The sequence below is a fragment of the Talpa occidentalis genome, unplaced genomic scaffold (assembly GCF_014898055.3).
Source record: "Talpa occidentalis isolate TD23 unplaced genomic scaffold, MPIMG_talOcc4v2.1 talOcc4.11, whole genome shotgun sequence".
NCBI lineage: Eukaryota > Metazoa > Chordata > Mammalia > Eulipotyphla > Talpidae > Talpa > Talpa occidentalis.
The window spans coordinates 91610332-91630323 of NW_023601104.1; the positions used below are offsets into that span (position 1 = coordinate 91610332).

The following is a 19992-nucleotide window of genomic DNA, read 5'->3' on the forward strand; positions in this document are numbered from 1 at the left end:
CTGATAAACTTGATAAAGCCCAGGGATCTGTGATGTCCCTAACAGGCAAAAGTCAACGAGGACAGCCTTCATTTATAGATTGCTTACGTTTGCCAGGGCGCTTGCACACAGATCTAAGCCTCACGACAATCCCATTTCACAGATTAGAAAACAGGCCCCCAGAGGTTGGCCCACGGTGTCACACTCTGGGATTCAGACAAGGGTCTTCTGGCTCCAAAGCCTTTGCTTATTAGTAAACAAGCCCTCCCCTCCGTACCCTGCATGGGTACTCCCAATCTGTACAATCATTTTAGACACTGGGGTACACTGGGGTACCAAATTACCTGCAGCCTAAGCCCATAAGCAGCCTCAGCCTCTCCTTGTCCTCAGGCCCCAACTCACCAGTGAGGCACGTTCCAAGGGTAAGGAACACACACAGGAAGATATTCCCAAACATGGTTCCATAGTGGTCAATGATCTGGCCCTGGGAGATGGTGAAGATGATCCCGAATACCTGGAAAGGCACAAAGAAGACTGGAAACAAGGATCCAGCCCACTAGCCCGGGGCAGGGGAGGGGGGTTATTCACGGCAATAATGCAGTGTCTGCAGCGGCCAGGCCAGGCAGGGGACAAAGAACCACTGCTTTGGGGCTACTCTACCTGGGCAGACACGTTGAGGAGACCAGAAGACATGCCTTCCGATTCTGGGTATGTCAGTTCCACAGCAAACTCAAATCCCAGGGGAAGATAGCCGGTCATGAAGAAACTAAAGAGCAGAGCAAAGACAAGGTGAAGGAGAGCTCGTAGGACAGGAAGGGTGGGTTCCTACCCCAAGCTTCCCCTTATTTCCTTCCAGAGAAAGACTATGTATCTATCTATCTATGTGCCAGTTTCTCTCTCTCTCTCTCTCTCTTTCTCTCTCTCTTTCACCCACCCTTTCACACAGACACACACATACACACACACACACACACACACACACACACATACTGCCCACAGAAAAATAACTGGGAGATGGAACTGAGACCTCCATGGAAGGCTTACTGCTTCCTACGCTTTCTCATACAACAGGCCTAGAATGTTCCAATATAATTTATTGTGCAACGCATCTTGCTGCCTTCACATCTACTATCTCTCAATCCTTCCAACAAGAGGCAGGCTACTCTTTGATTACAAGTGAGGAAACTGAGGCTCAGCATGTTTGAGTGACATGCTTGTAAAGGTCCAACAGATGATCAGCAGCAGAACTAAAACCGGGACTGAGAGTTCTGATTCCAAGCCTAAGTACTTTCAGTGACTCCAGGTTGTCCCAGACAGAGCTGAAAAGGACTCTCAACAATTGTGTGCCTCTCAGAGGTCTGTGAAGGGCATACTTCATTCCCAACAGCAAGGGTGGGCCTGGAAGCCCCAACTGCCTTTTGAAGTGCTAAGTGAACAAGACCTCTGGACACTATGGCTATATCTCAGAGGTCAGTAAGAAGGCAGCAGAAAGAGCTATAATGTTCCGAGCATATCAGCAGCCTGAAGTGGTGTTTTCCAGTTAAACAGCTTAGAGATGAAACTTACCCCATTGTGCCAGCAGTGATGAACACCACCCATAGATGTCCCAGCTGCAAGGTAAACGTGTACACCACCATGCCCACCAGAGTCATGATGTAGACCACCAGGGTCGTCTCCCTACAAGCAGAGGCAAGAAAGCTGAGGCACGCTCTGGTCTTTAGCAGGATTCCCGAGGCATGCATTCATTCCACAAGTATCTATCAGGCCCCTGCAGGGTGACAAGCCCTCTCCTGTGCACTGGGACATCCACCCTCACAGGACTTTCAGTCCAAGCAGCTGATGGGAAGAGAACCATGATCCACAAGTAATTGATGGCACCGTGGTCAGCGCTACAGGGTCAGACCAGGGAGGATGTGACACAGGCAGGTGGGACACAGCCCTCTCCTTCCCTAGTCCTCAACCAAAACACAAATAGCACAAACACCAGCTCTGATCACAGTCCCCTTGACTCTGCTGGAAGCTGTAAACTGACTTGTGGATTCTCTGTCATCTGCAACCTCCCTCTGTGGCCACTTGCACAAGCACAGCTTGCCCTGCTGAATGGGAACTGCTCGCTCTAGACAGCAGGAATTCTCCAGCCTAAGGGCCAGCAAAACCTCCATCTGCTCAATTATAGTTCCCTGCACGGGTTCTCTCCGAAAGACCATGGCAATGTGCCCGTTCTGTTCCGGGCTCCCTCGGCTGGGGCCCCTCTCCTGTGTCTCCCCGCATGTTGCCCACCGAGGACTCTGCCTTCTTCTCCTGCACAACCTGGCACTGCCCTCCTGCCATGCAGACACGGAAAGCTGAAAGTCTTTCCATGTCTCCCCAGAAGCCAGAAACATGACACACGATAGTTACATCAAATAATTACATCACTGGGGCCAGACCTGCTGTAAAGCACTTTACATGCATTGGTTATTTCACTCAACCTTGCCAAAGCCCTGCAAGAAATGTATGATAATCCCTGATTTTACAAATGAGGAATCTGAGACTCGACTCATTCAGTTAGTTGTCCAAAGTCACCTGTTGAGTGAAATGCAGAGCTAGGATTTGAAACGTGTGTTCTTTCTACCACTGCGTACAGGAATGATAACATACTATGTGGTGGCATCTTTGCAAAAGTTCAAGGCCAGAATCAGAGTCACCCGACTCTGCAGGATGCTTTGCCTCAAACAGCTGTGAGGATAAAGCACAAAGGAGGTCCCTCCTGCCCCCTGCTCTTCTCATTCTAGCCCCATCCACTCTGGAGAAAGCAATTTCTTGGACACCAGTTTCTCCCTGATCCCACGAACTCATAAGATACAGGAACTTTCTTTTACTATCTTTCTTTAACCACTGCCTTATATAAAACTACTGACCATTTAGGAAAAGCATCTGTAATCCCAGCTTGAGACAAGGGACCAGACCACCCAACTCCCAGCCTCCAACCAGACCCGACAAATCCGGGAGCCTTAAGGAGAACTGCACTGAAATGACCAGGTCACAGAGCTCTCCCACCCGGGGCTTGTTCTGTCTCGGCCTGGGCTGTGGCACTGGGAGGGGATGCCTAGTGATGACCGCTAGATCTTGGCCTCCAGTGATTCAAGGAACTGATGATTTCTGGTGAAGAGGGCTGAGGAAGTATCCTTCCCAGAACTTTCACTGTATTTTTCAATTCATCCGAAACATCTGCTGCCCACACCCAAGTCCAGCTGACATTCCAATCCCTCCCTTCCCCTGCCACGGAGGAAGCCCGGGGGGAAAGGGACACTGCCGTTTACCGGTTCGGGGGCAACCAGTCCACACTGCGCTCGTCTATTATGGTCAAAGCAAGTAATCAACAGATGGCAGAGGCAAGGCAGCGGCCAAGCCCCACCAGCAGTAATGAAGTCGACCAGACTCGCTGTGCTGTTCCAGGTGTGGCCTCAATTGGCCTTTGACGAGGGCAGCCAGAGTGGTCCTGGTCTGGCCGGAGCCACACAGAAGCGGGCTTGTGTGGCAAAGAACAGCTCTGCCACTGTCTCCGGACACTGGAAACATTGGAGGCCTTGACAAAACAACCCAGAATGCCACCCAACCCCAGCACAGGACAGTCCTGGCAGCTGCCCCACCAGGTAGCACTAATTGAGCGCCCAGGGCATGCAGAACACTGAAAGATGCAACAAGGGAAGGAGTACTTCTGAGTACTTTTTGCCAAGGCTGCCTACTGAAAAGAGGCACCCAGGTTGCTTTTGACAAATGCGGTCCCCCTAGAGAAGTTGCATCCTGGATTAGCCAGGCATACACTAAAATCTCAGAAAGACTGCTTTGGGCTCTCAGAACCACATTAAGCATTCAGACCCAAAGCACACCTTATTGATTAATAAGATAGAAGCAATTGCAAGTTAAGGCTCTGCAAACTGGAATAAACACTGGGTGCTATGGGGATCTGAGATGAGCTGGGGGACAGAGCAAGGCATCACCTCATTTCTCCACACTTTGAGGTTTCCACAAACTTTCCAACTGCTAGCATTTTTCCACATTCATTTTCATTTCACTCTCATCTACCCTTGCACAGGCCACCTGGGGCCGGGTAGTGGGGGTATGGCACCAGGCCTCTGTGTAGCTCTCTCTCATTTAAAAAAAAAAAAAAGGAAAAGGAGACTCAGAGAAGTTAAGAACGTAAGACCTCCTACCTGCTGTGCCCAAGCTTGTGGAGCCTTACTGAGAATGAATATGTCATTTCAAATCATGAGTCCCCGACGGTCAGCTGGAGAGGAAATACCACTTACTTGTAGGTTTTGGACCTGTCCAGCCAGATGCCCGAGATCATGGCCCCAAGCATTCCAGCGATGATGATGGTCAGGCCGATTCTTCCAGCATTGACTTCCTCCCCCTGGGAAAACCACAGTCCCAGTGATGACCCAAGGATGCAACAAAACCTCAGACGACGCAGTCACCACAAGGCCAAGGGACAAAGGCAAGTAATGAGCCCACACTCAGAAGGTATCGGACAGGAAGGCCTGTTGGGAAGCCGCCAGCAGGAAGAGAGTCCTAGAACAGCAGCTTCTCCCCACACCATATAATCCCAGATGCTGGGTGAGCAAATCCTATCCTTAGGTCCACTTTTAGACTTCTTTTTTAATTTAATCCTATGGCAACCCTTTCTTTTGTCTTGTTTATTATTATCCTCATTTCACAGATGAGGAAACTGGTGCTATATATATTCAAATATTCCATATTTAGGTTTTTGAGTTATCAGTACCAAAAGGGATAGGAAGACAACAATAACATATTTTTGAGTGCTTATTGTGAGCTAAGCAGCTAAAGATTTTGCATAATCATCTCACTTCATTCTCATAATTCTCTATTATAAGGTTAGGCATCAATTCCCCAATTTACAGATCAAGAAACTGAGCTCCAGGGCTTCACTGGTGGCACAAGGGGTTAAGTTGCAGCACTATGAAGCTTTCTGCAGCCACTGCAGCACGAGTTTGATCCCCGACCAGGGAGGTAACCCACATGGAGCAGCAGACCTCTCCTGTCTCACCTGTGGCTCCCCTCAGCAGTGTATTTCAGTCAGTCTGCCTTTTCTGCTCCCCACTCTGTTTTTGGTGAATCCTCTCATCCTCCCCCCACCTCTGGCCTGTACCCCAGTTCTTGTATGCATAAATAAATAAATCTTTAAAAAAAAAGAAACCGAGGCCCAGTTAGATCAGCCTGCTAGCCCAAGTTCATTAGGCATATGTTAAGTGCAGAGCTGGGATTTGAACTCATACCTGTGAAACTATAAAACTAAAACACTTAGCCACCGTGATCTCCACCTCTGCAAGTGTAAGAGCTTCTTTTTTTCAAAAGGGGGCTGGACCTGGTCTTGACTCCTACACACACTCACTACCCTGTTCTCAGCATCTAGCCCCTGATTGTTTTTGGAAAGATTTGAAAAATGCTTTCAGTTGAGCAACTAAGAATTCAAAATGAAAGCTTACCCATATTTTACAAATTAAATATTTCATATGTGATTCTATATGTATTCTCGTGTTGCCAGGAACCATCCTCTGTACTGTATATATCTGACATTATTTACTTTCTAATGCTGAAAAGAATCTTTCAATAAGTAATTATGTTTCATTTGCAGAAAAGAGAATGAGGCCTCAGAGATGCTAACTAGTTTGTTACATAGCTGAGTACCACAAGGAGGGGAGCTGAAACCCAAGCCTGTCTCCCCTCTAAGTCCCCTAAGCATACCACCATACCACACTGGCCAGAAATGGGGGGAGCCAAGAGTTAGCTGCTGCCCCAGCTTCTGCCAAGACAGAATCAGAAATCTCATCCTCTCTGGGCCCAGCAAGTGTGGGGAACTCCCTTACCGGGTAGTGCAAGATCACCATGCGATTCAGCAGAGTAGACAAGGCATAAAAAGCACCGGCGTTCAGACCTGAAGGAGGAAGGGAGAATCAGCATCAGGATTAGGCTTCTGCTGGGGCCATTGTGAAATTTCCTCCCCCTACCTCCCAGCAGTTCAGAAGTCAGAAGTCTTCATCCCTGTTGTCACTGTGAGTGGTGACTCAGAGAAGAAAATTCCAGTAGTATGAAGCTATTCAAAGAAAGACTCCAAAACAACCAAAAGTAACCATTCTGACCTTTTCTTAGTCAAACAGCCCTCTGATCCCTTTTAGCCCTGCTCTAGAAACACAGACTCTGCAAAGTACTGCTCCCAGGTCTACATTCCTCTTCAGTGCTGGCTAGACCCATGGGGTTGTCAGACTCCTAGCCACCTGCCATCTCTTCCATGCGCAGACTGCCCCTCACCTCTGACACCGGACACCAACCCCTCGGCAGGTGGCTTCCTGTCTCTCTCTCTCCATCCCTCCTTCAACCTTCTTCTTTGACTCAATGTCACATAAAATCTTATATTTGAAACTGGAAAGGACCCTAAAGAGCATTATTTGACTCTCCCAATTCCTCAATTTATCTGGCAAGTAAATGAAGCATGAAGAAAGTGCTGTTAGAATCTGTGTCCTTAGAGAATGAGGCCATTTGCCCAAACAGTGAGTTAGTAACTAAGACTGGAACTGACAGAAGAGAAACAGCCCCTGTGCTCCCTGTGCTCATGATGTGGTCATGGTGATGATGATGCTGATGATGGCAGCACCCACCTAAGTACTGGATACTGTTCTTAAGCACCTTCCAATTCCCATAACGACTCTAGAAGGTAATGTTACCCTAGTATTACAGAAGAGAAAAATACACACAGAGTTTAAAAACAAATACAGAGGTCACTCTGTAATGCCCACCAGAGTCACTTTTTTTTTTAAAGATTTATTTATTTATTTATACAAGCACTGGGTACAGTCAGAAGCATGGGAGGATGAGAGAATTCACCAGAGCCAGAGCGGGGAGCAGAACAGGCAGAAGGACCGAAATACACTGCTGAGGGCAGCAGCGGGCGGCAGGAGAGGTCTGCGCGCCATGTGGGACCCTCCTCCGGTGGCCAGGGAGTAGCCAGGAATCGAACCGGTGCTACAGAGGCTGCGGGCAGCTTCGCAACCCAGCGCTCAACCCCTGAGCCACCGGGGAGGCCCCCACCAGAGTCTTTTATGCTTTAGTTAAACATGAGAATTCACAAGATTATTGCAGCCACACTTGCCATTAGGCCCACTTAGAAGAGGACACGCAGCTCACTGGCTGGGTGGCCTGAGGAGTTCCTGTTCAAAGGAACCAGTCCACAGGACCCCAGTCACTGGGCCATCCAGAAAATACTCTCTTTGGCCCCAGGTGATGGCTGAGGGGCAGGGAAAGAAGGCAACCTTGTGAGGCCCTTATGGAAGCCTCTCCTGCTCGTAAGGCTTCCAACGGGGATAGTATCCAGGGACCCTGAAGAGAACAGGCCAGTGAAAAAGAGTTATCCTCTTGAGAGAAGCATAAAAAATGGCTTCCTACCAGGTAGAATAGCTGCCCAGTCCTGTAATGGTCATTTTTATCATAAGCAATGTTCTCTGAAAGCAGTTGACTTACTCCCTTGACCAGGTGTTCAGAGGAATGAGGTACAAAGTTACATGAAGGGACCAGGAAAATGAATATAAGAAAGTGAAAATCAAAATCAACAAAAAACTATGAACCAGAGACACTTTTTGGGGGGTGGGGGGCGGGAGGGGAAGGATTGGGGTCAGAATGGGGCGTTTGCAATTGTATGGGGGAATATAAAAATAAAATTTAATATAAAAAAAAAAAAACAAAGTTACATGAAGGTCATATTCTCACACAAAATGGGCCAGGAGGTTTTTGTGCTGTTCCCATAATCACACAGGTGGCACGTGTTGAGGCTGGATTCAAACCCAGGCTATAGGTACCAAAGACCTTGCTCTTAACCACTCTGTTTCACATCCTCACAAAGCAGGTTCTCTAAGATTTCCCAGCTCAGATTACTGACAGTTTTCTTGTCTCCCATGGGGCTCCCACAGGTCACCTCAGGGATGCAACAAGGCCGGCTCAATGCTCCTGCGGTGGGACAGGACAGCAGTGGGCTGGTAAACAACCTAGTGTCACCAAAAGCCACTAGACACGCCAGGCTGATTAGGGCTCCAAGGCTCTCAGCACCTTCTCATCAACTAGCATACCTGCCAAACTCTCATAACCCTCATACCACTCACCCAGTCACCTGGAAATTCCCTTTCTGAGTCAAGAGGGCGCATCAGGAGACACATTCCTGAAAAGGGTGATGGTATGGAGTAGGGACAGGGAAGATGAAAATATGCCCCCTTTATGCTCCTCATGCCTCTCTCAGCCTCCAGTCCTTGCCTAACACTGTAAAGGGCAAGGGACCAGGCCAGTGACCTCAGATCAGGTGGTATGGTTACCTGAGCCGGGAGCCCCAAGTGGGATGAACAGGAGGGCAGGATCATGGGGAGCAGAGGGAAGTGATCCAAGAGATTGGGAAGAAAAAAAACAACTCCACCTCAAACACCTGAAAAAGTGGAGCCATTTTTGTGACTCTGGAAAATGAAAGTCTGGGGGGAAACAGTCCTGAAATAGAGCAATTTCTCTGGGGTTCAATGGTTTAATGAAATGGGTCCAGTTTAAGGTCTGTGATCTGTCAGCACTACCTGGGAGTTTGTTAGAAATGCATATTCCTGACTCCATCCCTGACCAGGGACAGCAGACACTCTGGGAGTAGGGTTGCCTTCAGTGTGTGAAAAAGCCCACCAAGAAATTCTAGTAATGCTGGGGTCAGAACTCAAGCCCCGGCAGACGAGTGTGGCTTACCAATAGCCTCTCCCAGCCACCCAGTCAGCCAGGACAGTGAATCAGGGCTAGCGCAGGAAGTGGGGGAAGCAGGAGCTCTCCCCAGAAGGCTGCCAATCTGTCCAGTTGTTTTTACAGTCCAAACCTATTGGAATTAGGACCTTCAGTACGGTTTCTGAATCCATCCGAAGTCCAGACATCCCTCTCCATATTGTCCAAGTTTGCCACACATGGTTAAATAGCACAAGTCCATGCCACTGCCCAAACCAGTGGATTCCAAGAATGAAATGTGAGTTCTGCCCTGGGTGTGAGTACCTCTTACAGGAACGAAGTTCCCATGCTATATTCAAGTACAACTACCCCAGCAAGTCTGTCCTGTCAGGGTCATAGTTGTGTTAGACAATGTCATCTTCCCTGAAATACCTAGACATTCTTGACTATCAGTCACCTGGAGAAGAGCCAGTCACTGAAGAGGCAAGATTTTGGAGGGCAGGGCCTCCCTGGTGGCTCAAGGGGTTAAGACGCAACCTATGAAGCTATCTGCAGCCACTGCAGCATGAGTTTGATCTCTGGCCGGCCAGGGAGCTACCCACATGGAGCAGCAGACCTCTCCTGACTTGCCCGCTGCTCCCCTCAGCAGTGTATTTCACTCAGTCTGCCTGTTCTGTTCCCCACTCTGTCTGGTGAATCCTCTCGCCCCCACATGTCTGGCCTGTACCCCAGTTCTTGTATGCATAAGTAAATAAATCTTAAAAAAAAAAAAAAAAAACGATTTGGGAGGGCAGAAAGACTTGGCATCCCTGAGTCTCTTTTGCTCCTTTGTCGCCAGGTCCCCAGGTGTCTCACCCCCATGTCTCTTCCAAGTGTCTCTGCATGTCTCCTTCAAGTCCCCAGGTGCAAGTCCCAGCTGGAGAAGCAAGAGAAGTGGGCCTGCTTGCCTTCCATGTTGTATAGGGCCATCTGGTCACTCAGCTCAGCCCCTAGTTCCCAGTATTTCCCTTGCTCAGGAAATTCAGCTCATGACATACTGGGACATGTAATCCAATGTAAGTGGGCACTTCCCCTTCACAGAGGTATATCTGTAATACTCATTTCCATTCAGAGCACTCCAGTGGGAGGTAAATTATATTATTTTCTGAAGTGGGTAATTAGAGACAAATGATGGGCACAGGAAGGGGGAAGGTGATATACTCAATAACTGCCAGAGCTGACACCAAAACTCAGATCTCCCATCCCTTATGGTCCCAGCATTCAAGGCTTTTTCTCCAAGATAGAGTCACCCACAATCCTGCAAACATGCTCATGAAATGCTATCTATTGATTTACATGCTGTTAAGTGCACATAACTGAGGGAAAATACCGATATCGCATGTACAAACTATGAATCACTGTCCTCTTCAAAGCCCAACCCAAGAATGAAGGGAATTCTAGAATGTTTCAAAACATCCAGCTGAATTTACAGGAGACCTCTGTTTTCATTTTTCTAATTTGGAGTGGGCGAAGAAAACAAATATTCCCAGGTGAACTAGGGGCCAAACACTACCTTTATAGGCCTCAAGCCATATATGCCTTTAGGGGCCTATATAAACATTTGAGACACACTAAGTTTCAGACCTCATCATCCCCAGATCCCAAAGATGCCTGGTCAATGTAGGTTGGACCTGCTTCTAAAACCCTGGAACTTTAGACCCATAAGAAAACAAGCCCAGCAATTGGTCTGAAGGATTGAATCTGAGAGAGTGCCGTACTACCCCAGGTACATTCAAAACCCACTCAGGTAAGCTGGACTAAGAAAAGAGCCCTGGCTCTGTCTCTAAAAGGTTCCTTTCTGCACATGGAGGCAAAATGGTGCCATGGTTAGGAGGACGTCTTTGGCATGGACAGACAGAGGTTTAAATTTAAGCTCTATTCCTTGCTAGCTATTCAATTATGGGCAAGAAACTAAATCTCTCAGAGCTTTGATTTCTCATGACTAGAATGGAATAGAGTTAAAAACTTATGTCAAGGGGTGCTTTGAAGATTGAAAGAGATGATGAACATAAAACACATTACATGGTGTCTGACATGCAGTAATGACTCAATGCAACTTTTCTTCAAATCGGTGAATAAGCTGAAGAATCATTTCCTCCTTGGCAGAGAACCCGGTTGCCAAGTCCAATTCTCTACTGTGAAAATAAGACTTGTAATTCCCTGACCAGAATGAACTGTCTACAAACATCCACATTAGTTTAATTCCTTCTCACTGGGATAATCCCAGACTTTTGAGGAAAATGTTACTAATTCTGTCTACACACAACAAAGTCAAATGTTTCCAGAAGCTCAGAAGTGAATTGCTTTTCTAGTTTAGCATTATCTCAATTTAAATAACAATTTACTGCCTGCACTTTCTCCCTCTCCTCTCCTTCCCAGGCTTCCATTATGCATATATTATTATGATTATGGTGTCCCACAGGCCTCTGGGGCTCTGTTAATTTTTCCTCATTCTTCTTTCTGTTCCTCAGATGGGATAATTTCATTTGACCTATCTTGAAGTCGACTGACTCATTCTTCTGTGACCTCAAATCTCAGGTTGAACCTCTGGTGAATTTTCATTTGTTACTGTACTTTTCAACTCCAGAACTTCCATTTGGTTCTGTCCTTATTTCTGTCTTTATTGATATTCTCTATTTGGTGAGACATCATTTTCTACATTTCTTTTATTCTTCAAATGTGGTTTTCTTTCATTCTTTGAAATATATGATAGTGGATTTATGATCATTGTCTATTATGTCCAACATCTGGGCTTCTTCAAAGACAGTTTCCATTAACTGTGGATGGGCCATGCCTTCTTGTTTTTTCCCATGTCTCATAATTTTTTATTGAAAACTAGACATTTTAAAAAAACATGGCAACTCTAGAAATGAGACTCTACCCCCAGGCTTTGTTGCTATTTCTGCTATTTGTTCAGTGGCTTTCCCAGATTAATTTTGTGAAGTATTTTCCCTTTGTCACGTGTAGCCACTAAAGTTCTGGTCCATTGGCATGGTGGTAAAGTAGTGATTAGATAGACAGTTCCTAACCCAATGGGTTTCTCCCTTTGCCAAGGGTGTGTGTTTTTGTCATGTCTCACCTTCAACTCTCTAGCAAGCAAATGACAGCTCTGCCTTGGCTTTCACTTCCTGTTTGCACAGAGCCTCCAGGTAGGCCAATGGTGAGTGCTTTGAACTTTCTTAGGGCACATGCACAGTTCAGCATGCAGATCCCTAAGAAGGTATCAGAGCTTTTCAAAGTCCCCTATGACCACCTTCTTCTCCTGATTTTCCTTTTAATTTTTTGACCAGTCTCTTGTTTACCCCAGCTGGTATCACTGCCCATGGACATCTGTGATGGTAAACAGTGCCTATGATTATTTTCAATGAATGCCCTGGGAATAGGACTTTTCCCACTGAGTATGTTCCAATTCAGGTCAAATAAAGTCAAGTCCTTTATTTGAAATTTTGTGAATGGGGTTTTTCCAGGGACCTGCCAAAAAGGACAAATAGCATTTTTGGGGTGGCACTCCAGGGGCTTCGAGGTGGCTAGTTTCATTGCTACCATGACTGAAGCTGCTGGTTTTCACTGCCACCACATCTATGAGACTGCAGCTTGTCAAGCCTAACACAGAGCCTGGAGGGGAGTTGGAATCAGAGTTACAATACAAAGCTCACCATTCTTCCCAATATTTAGCCATATTTCTTTAAAAAGTCCCTTGAATTGGTGCAAGCCTTTGGTTATGAGTTCTGAAAAACTGATTTTAACAATGTTTGCTTTGACAATGTGTTCTTATTGCTTTATGGAGGAAGTGATTATCTAAGGTCTTCACCATTCCAAAAGTCCTTCCGGCTTTACTGCCAGCATTATCACTTAAGGAAATAGAAGTTGCCCTGCCCTGCAGCATGGCCCAGAGCTCCTCACAGACAAGAGGCAACACTGTTCCTGTTACATCTTATTTTTGTTTCTTGCTTTCATCGGTCACCTGACCCTGCAGTCAAAAGCCTCCAGGACTGAAGGCCACGGCCGGTGCAATGGGACCACTGCCTGTATTTCCACCATCACCATTCTCGGCCATAGGAAAAAAATCATTAAGGGCTCATCTGCCCTGGAATCCCCAGGTTGACCTCAGGTTACCCTTTTATCAAATGCAATACCATTTTATGGTGGTAAAAGGTCAATGCACTCCAGTTGCTTAAACTTAGGGAAAAGTGAAAGTTCTTGAACCCATGAAATTCTGAGTCTAGAGGGAACCCCTAAAGTCACCTGGGTTCACTCTCCATCTGTAGCTTGATATTCCCCACAAAATCCCCACCAAGGGACAGTCCCCTCAACCTCCCACTAGCAGGCAATTCATACTTTCTTTAGTTGGACACCTTAAGTATGAGAAACTATGTGGGTGAATGCGCAGACCTACTCAGAGAGAACTGAGAAAAGGGGAGAATGAAAGAGAACATGAAGACTAATCTGGTCACCAATAATCACTGCAGATGACGGGTCCCCTAACTCCTGACTGCCGGAGAAACAGGCAGGCCTCTACACTGGAGGAAACCATCGCTTATTTAGTGCCTTAGCAGATAAACATTTTAACTGCAATAAAGGAGGTAAAGGGCACAGATAAAATGAAACCCTAGCACAATTCGCACAAATCAAGGAAGGGAAACAGGCAATTACGGGACAGCATTAAAGGTTATAGGCATCAGAGTTAGATAAACTTGTATTTAAACCCTGGCTTTGCTGCTAAAAAGCTGTGTGATTATGAGCCAGTTGCTTAAATGCTCTGAGCTTCAGTTTCCTCATCCATTAAACATAATAATTACAGGACCTACCTCACACAGGAAGAAATTAAATAAAACCCTCTAATCTCATTCTTTCCATATGTTTATCGGTCACTTTATACACTTGTTGACTCTAGATTTTTAACCAAATTAATAGGTGAATTAAATGGCCAACTGCAGGCTGGACAGAGGCCCAGCCGGGTGGGCTGTGAAGACACTCTTCAGTGGAATGCCATGGGATGCTGTTCCTGCCCTGTGCTGCTCCAACATCCTTATTAAAGGGTGGAAAGAAGATGCAGAAAGCACCATGCTAGAGGGCAAGCTCACAGGCCAATATGAAGATTCAAATTTATCTTATTTGTCAAAAGGCATGAAAATGAGGGCCTCCCCTGGTGGCGCAGGTGGTTGAGCACAGTGCTATGAAGCTGTCCGCAGCCTCTACGGTGCCAATTTGATCCCGGTTGGCCGGCGAGGGTCCCACATGGTGCAGCAGACCTCTCCTGTCGCACCTGCTGCTCCCCTCAGCAGTGTATTTCATCAGTCTGCCTGTTCTGTTCCCTGCTCTGTCTCTTGTGAATCCTCTCACCCTCCCGCACATCTGGCCTGTACCCTGATTCTTATATACATACATACATACATACATACATACATACATACATACATAAATAAATAAATCTTTAAATAAAAAAAGACATGAAAATGAAACAAGGCTATTGTTCTGCATTCAGGACAAGGAGTCAGTGGAGCTTCATTAGCAAGGCCCGTGTCTGCATTCTTTCATTCATTCATTCATTCATTTCACAGCCATCAGAGTGAGCAACCACTCCAGGCTGCCACAGTTGAAAAACTACACAGATTAAAGACACAAATCCCCAGCTTGGAGAGGTCATAGTGTAGTGGAAAGAGTGTGGAAACAGAGGTGGAAACAGTGTGAGTGTTGAGATACACCTGGGACAGCCCAATAAGAGAGGGAAGGACACCCAACAAGGGGGCTTGACATGGGCAGAAAGGTTTCCTAGGTGAACTGTACAGAACATGCAAAGGCCTTAAGGCACATCTGGCTCTCTGACTCTAAGCAACAACTTCACATGCACATTTGGGATCTGGAAAGAGTAAGATGCACAGACCTATCAGGCCCCCCTTGTCCCACACATCCATGTTCAAGTTTACTCCTGCACACACCTGTACCTTACCATAGCTGATGACAAGCAGCACGAAGTTCAGGTTTTTGAAGAGCCGGACAAAGGAACTTAAGTATGAAGAATCAGTGGTCGCCAAGGCATAGCTCAGAGACTGGGCTCGGCTGGGGGGATGTTTAGGCTTCTCCTTGAAGACTGAAAGGAAGAAGCAGAGAGATCATAGCAAATCCCATGGTACTGCCTCCCCAGAGCTGACACATGGATAAGAGCTGACTCTCCTATCAGAGAAGGAGTTAAGGCTCCAAAAGGAAATACTAATTCTTCAGTTAAATTCTTTACAGTCTCCTCTCTGAATCTGCTTCTCACTGTGGCTAAGCAAGTGGTCCTTTAACTACTTTTTTTAAATGGCTTTGCAATCACTGGACCTCCCAGGCATATTCAAGGATCAAGGAGTCCCATAATAACCAGCAAATAAGTACTACAGAGCACTGAAAAAAATTCAGAGGAACTCAGAAAAGAAGCGAGAGCTGAAACTCTGGGATGAGTGAGCCCAGTTAATGGCTTAGCACCCGAATTCTTCTCAAGGGGCAAGGCACCCTGCTGCCCATGCTTAGCAAAGTCAGACAGACAGCACACAGCAAATATTCCCTGAACAAGTAAAAAGGATCCTCTTCTGTTAAAAAAAAAAAGTATACAGTCCGTTCCTAGTTTCTCCACATGTGATCCAGGCATCAGCTTCATAAGGAGTAACACGCATCCCTGCAAGAGCAGACACTCTGCAGGAAGGACCGGGGGACACTGGGAAAGCCGCTCATTTTATAGGGTTTTTTTGTTGTTTTTTTTTTTTTTTTTTTTTTTGGTGGGACCCTCGCCGGCAGCCGGGGAACGAACCGGCGCTGCAGAGGCTGCGGGCAGCCTCGCAGCCCAGCGCTCAACCACTGCGCCAACAGGGGAGGCCCCATTTTATAGTGTATTTTCAGTACAACTGGCATGATCATTTTGATTGCCATTCAGTTCTCTGGGAGGCAGATCAGTTTAGCCAGCTTTTTGACCATCGTGATCCCCCTTTTGGGTCCAAGAAGCACCACATGCCCTCCCACCCCCCACACCCCAGGAGAACACTCTGCAGGTCAGTAGATTGTCTCCAGTTAGAGGAAGCTCTGGAAACAAGGTTTACACTCTTGGAAGATCAAAGGGGTTCCCCACCCAGAAAACCCTCCAGCCTTGACTACAGAACCTTGCTTCTTCCTTCTCAGGAAATAGTCCTGGATGACTCCACACAGTTGGAAAACTCACATCCATTGTCTTGCCTGTTCTCCCCTTTCATCAGGGGAAAGAAAGCAAGGCAGGAGGCCACTTGTCTCTGCAACAGCAGGTGTTTGCTCAAGGACCAGGCAATGGCAACCGCAAACCAGTATTCAGATAGGATTTTTCAGTTCTTTAATTAGCTACTATCTGTGCTTGATAGTAAAATGCCAAAATGTAGACATGTCCTATGCTTGCAGAATTTCAGCATCAAGAACCAAGCCCTCATATGCTGCTCCAAACAAGAATTTGGAGCTGGACACATCACTATCTGAGCCTCAGGAGACAGGCCGAGCATGAGAATCCTGATTGTATTGTTCCTTCCTACTCTCCTCCACAGCTTCACAGCTCCTCATCTCTCCAGGAACATCAAGTCCTCTGCCCAAAATATCCTGCCAGCTTCTAGAAGCCACCAGGCAGCCCTTCCTCAGTTTGGACCCAGGAGCAGTTGAGTGAGGTTCATGATTATAAAACTATTTGACTCTGGGATTGAGGTCAGCAGGCAGGAATGAAATCTTTAACACATAAGGTAGAACATTCGGACATTTGAAAAAAAAACTGGTTAACCTTTAGACAGGTGACTAACTAAAAATGAAAGCCACAACTATGCTGTTTATTATAGTCCCATGTACTATCACTCAGATGACTTACAAAAAGTGGACACAAAATTACCTTAATCAAATATTTCAAGGATTAAATATGCATGCAGATGAAATATTAAAAGTAGGTCTCTGAGGTTGATAGCTGGGATTAACTTGTACAAGACTAAACTAATGGCCATTCTTTTCTTTATGATCTTTTGTATTTTCTAGATGTTTCCATACTGAGTATATAATACTTATAACTTTAAAGAAAAAAGAAACATTTTAAAAAGGTGATCACAAGTATGCTTGGGTAAATCAATGAGATTATTATTGTGTGTGCAGGTCAATTTTAAATGTTTTGTTTGGTTTTCATAAATTTACAGCATGGTGTTAGACAACCTTAAACTCAAATCCAAGCTCTGCCACTTACTAGCTATCTAATCTTGAATAATTTATTTAACACCCTTTTGGCTCACTTTTCTCTTTTTTAAATGAGACTGATAATGATATCTTCACTCCTAGAGGTGTTGAGGATTAGGCATGCCCCTGATATCCTAAGTGCTCACTGGGGTTTACGCAAGGAGATAACAGTCTGTACATTGTATTGAGGATCTGGTTAACTATGACTAAACCTTTGCTGAGCCTCTAACAACGTGCACAGACCCAGCAAGCACAATACTGGTGGCAACTGTTCAGGCTAAAACATCTGAAGGCCATTAGAAGTCTGGTATCTAGTTTCTGTAACTGTCTATGGTATTTGAGGGCCATGTACAAGGGCCCCACCAAAGTCAAAGTCAGCAGAACCTCCCCACCAACCTGATCCCACCCCAACCCAGCACCCATCAATCCACTAGTGACCTTACCGATGATGACAAGGATGAAAAGCAGAGTTGCCACACCTCCTATTATGTAGAACATGATGCTGATGTGGTAGGCGAGCTTGTCGCGGTCACTGATATTGGGTACCAAAACAGGAGGGACCAAGAACCCAATCGCAATTCCAAGCTACAGAAGACAGACAATTGATCACAGTTACCAGTGGCCAAGAGGTGGCAGCACAAAATTAAGAGACTCCTAACAAGAAACATAATCCCCAACTTCCACACCTTCTTAAAACCCTTACTGGGTTTACTACTTCCCTCAGGATAGCAGAGAGCAATTTCTTTTCATTGACAATTCAACCTAGGTACACATTCTTCACCATCAATACCCGCCAAAAAAAAATTAGTGTTGGGGTTCTCAGTGTAGGCTGACTCTTCTCTTGCTGCATATTAATGAAAAATGGTTTCTATATTCCCATTTCTATGGTAGAATAAACCAGTGTTGATTTTTTTTCTTGTGTCATTTATAGTCTTGATTTCATTGAATCTTATTAACCTGGAGCTAAAAGACCAGCCAGGGGGAAAGTTCTACTGGCAACAATCCCAAAACTTGAATTCAGTAAGAGATGGCAGCAAGGAGTTGTTAACATATTCACAAACATGAATGCTTACATTCATTGTGTAAGTCACATGCAGCTGCATAAACTTATACATACAGGACATAGGCACATGCAACCTGAGTATAAACACACACACACACACACACCCCCCAACAAATTAAAACATCTCATATCTGCAGTGGAGTTCAAACTCCAGTGACATAGCACATAACATGACCTGGGTGTTTCCAAGGTCATAAATGCCTTGATTTAGTACTAACAGGGCGTGATACAACTCCTGGGAGCTACTCTCTCCACATAATATACCAAGTAGGAATTGGAGAAGTCAGGCAAGTTCAAATGCCAAGTATGAGAGAAGGTGGGTACGTTCTTTTTCTTCCTGTTCCACTTTTCCTCTTTTGAACTTGAGAGGAACTGCAGGTAGAAAAGCCATTTGCTTTCACCACTCCCCACCCACCCAATTTCTCAGCTGCCAGTCTGCTGTCCTCATTGGTTTTTCAGTCTGTCAATTATAGCCATTCAAGATGTTTGCTAGTGGTTCTCAGCTCTGAAATATTCGCAAAGGTCATTAACTATCGATTCAGTGTTGGGTTTTTCCAATCTGTGCCAGGGTATAATCAATAAATTAAACAGTTTTTTAGTGCTTCTATATATACAAAGCATTCCACCAGATTTTTAAGAAGTACCAAGATGTATGACAGGTTTCCCGCTTTCAAGGAGCTTTATAATCTAAGGGGGGGATAAAGAGAATTTAAAACAAAAACCACAAAGCACAACACCGATGGAAAATCTGTGGGTTGCAATTATGGATTATAGTTAGAAAGTTCCTTTGTCATCCTCTATGACATCCTGATTAGTAGAGGGCTGAAAGGAAGCTAGGTGAGGTTAAGTTCTAGAGTTTTATTCAGCATCACGAAGACATCCAGTTGAGATAAGTAAAGATTATTGGTTTTCATACAGTGAGTGCTTCCTCCACTGGCCTGTCCATGCCCTCCAAGGCTAAGGGCCTGGGAGAAAGGTCCAAGTGAGCAGTAAGAGAAGATATTTCACATCCTCAGATACCTGATGCTTAGTCACACTCATTTATCAGTTGAGTCTAGCTTCTCAAATGCTGATCTCGAAGACTTTGATTGAGGGTACAAATTAGCCACATACAGAAAAGCCAACCAACCTTCCTAGCTGGAGACCTGGGCCCACATCAGGTCATACCTGGCCTCTTTGGAGTTGCAGATCTGGATGTTAAATAGAATCCCAGAGGGTACCTTTTGTAAGCATTAGGGTAGATATGGGACACTCGCTAAGCTCTGTGAATCTTTCATTCCTAAAAGGAACATAAAACCCAAGACCCTGAACCCCAACCCCAGTAAGCTGCCTTGAGAAAGATCACCTGGTCTACACTACCCTCCTGACTCCTCAGAGGCCTGGCTGTTCTCTATCTACACACTAAGTGAGTGCTTTCCCTCCCCGACTCCAGCACTGAAGCCTTCTACAGTCAGCATGATGCAGCAGCCAGCTGTAGGGTGATCAGCCACCCCCCTAAATAGCAGCCCTGTTGCACAGTAACCTTTCTCCAAGGAGACTCTGGCTTTGAAGGTACTTTCATGCCCAGAGTGGACAACCACAACATAGAACAGAACCGTAAATTGCTGCCTCTTTTGTTTCTTCAAGACATATTTTTTCCTGCTTCTTGAGGACAGTGTTCAGTGGGATCTGGGCTTGACTCCCTGTTTCTGGATCCTGTGTCTTTCTCATAGTAGATCCTCTGTCATACCGGCTGGCTGGACAGATGGACAATTGAACATTAGTGGGAAATCTCACCACAATATCACAGAGGTCTGCCCATTAGGTTCAGGTTCTTTCTACAGATCACAGTACAATAAAAAAATTAAATAGCATGTAAAAAACAATGTATAAGGGAGCATAGGGAGGGAGTCCAGTGCCTGACCATCTTGTGAGGATCTACTGTGTGCTGGATCTGCAACATATCTTTTCTCCTTTTCATTTAATGCAGC

The 19992-nt window shown here is 45.8% G+C and overlaps 1 protein-coding gene across 1 annotated transcript in view; it reads right to left on the reverse strand.

The window, feature by feature from the left end:
- FLVCR2 (FLVCR heme transporter 2) overlaps window positions 1–19992 on the reverse strand; it is a 61562-nt gene that overhangs the window by 16714 nt on the left and 24856 nt on the right. The window contains exons 2-8 of the mRNA XM_037503837.2: window positions 17403–17544; window positions 14705–14845; window positions 5850–5917; window positions 4272–4375; window positions 1546–1656; window positions 640–745; window positions 382–493 (exon numbers count right to left, since the gene is read on the reverse strand). Coding sequence (XP_037359734.1) covers window positions 382–493; window positions 640–745; window positions 1546–1656; window positions 4272–4375; window positions 5850–5917; window positions 14705–14845; window positions 17403–17544 — 784 coding nt within the window. The remainder of the gene's footprint in view (window positions 1–381; window positions 494–639; window positions 746–1545; window positions 1657–4271; window positions 4376–5849; window positions 5918–14704; window positions 14846–17402; window positions 17545–19992) is intronic.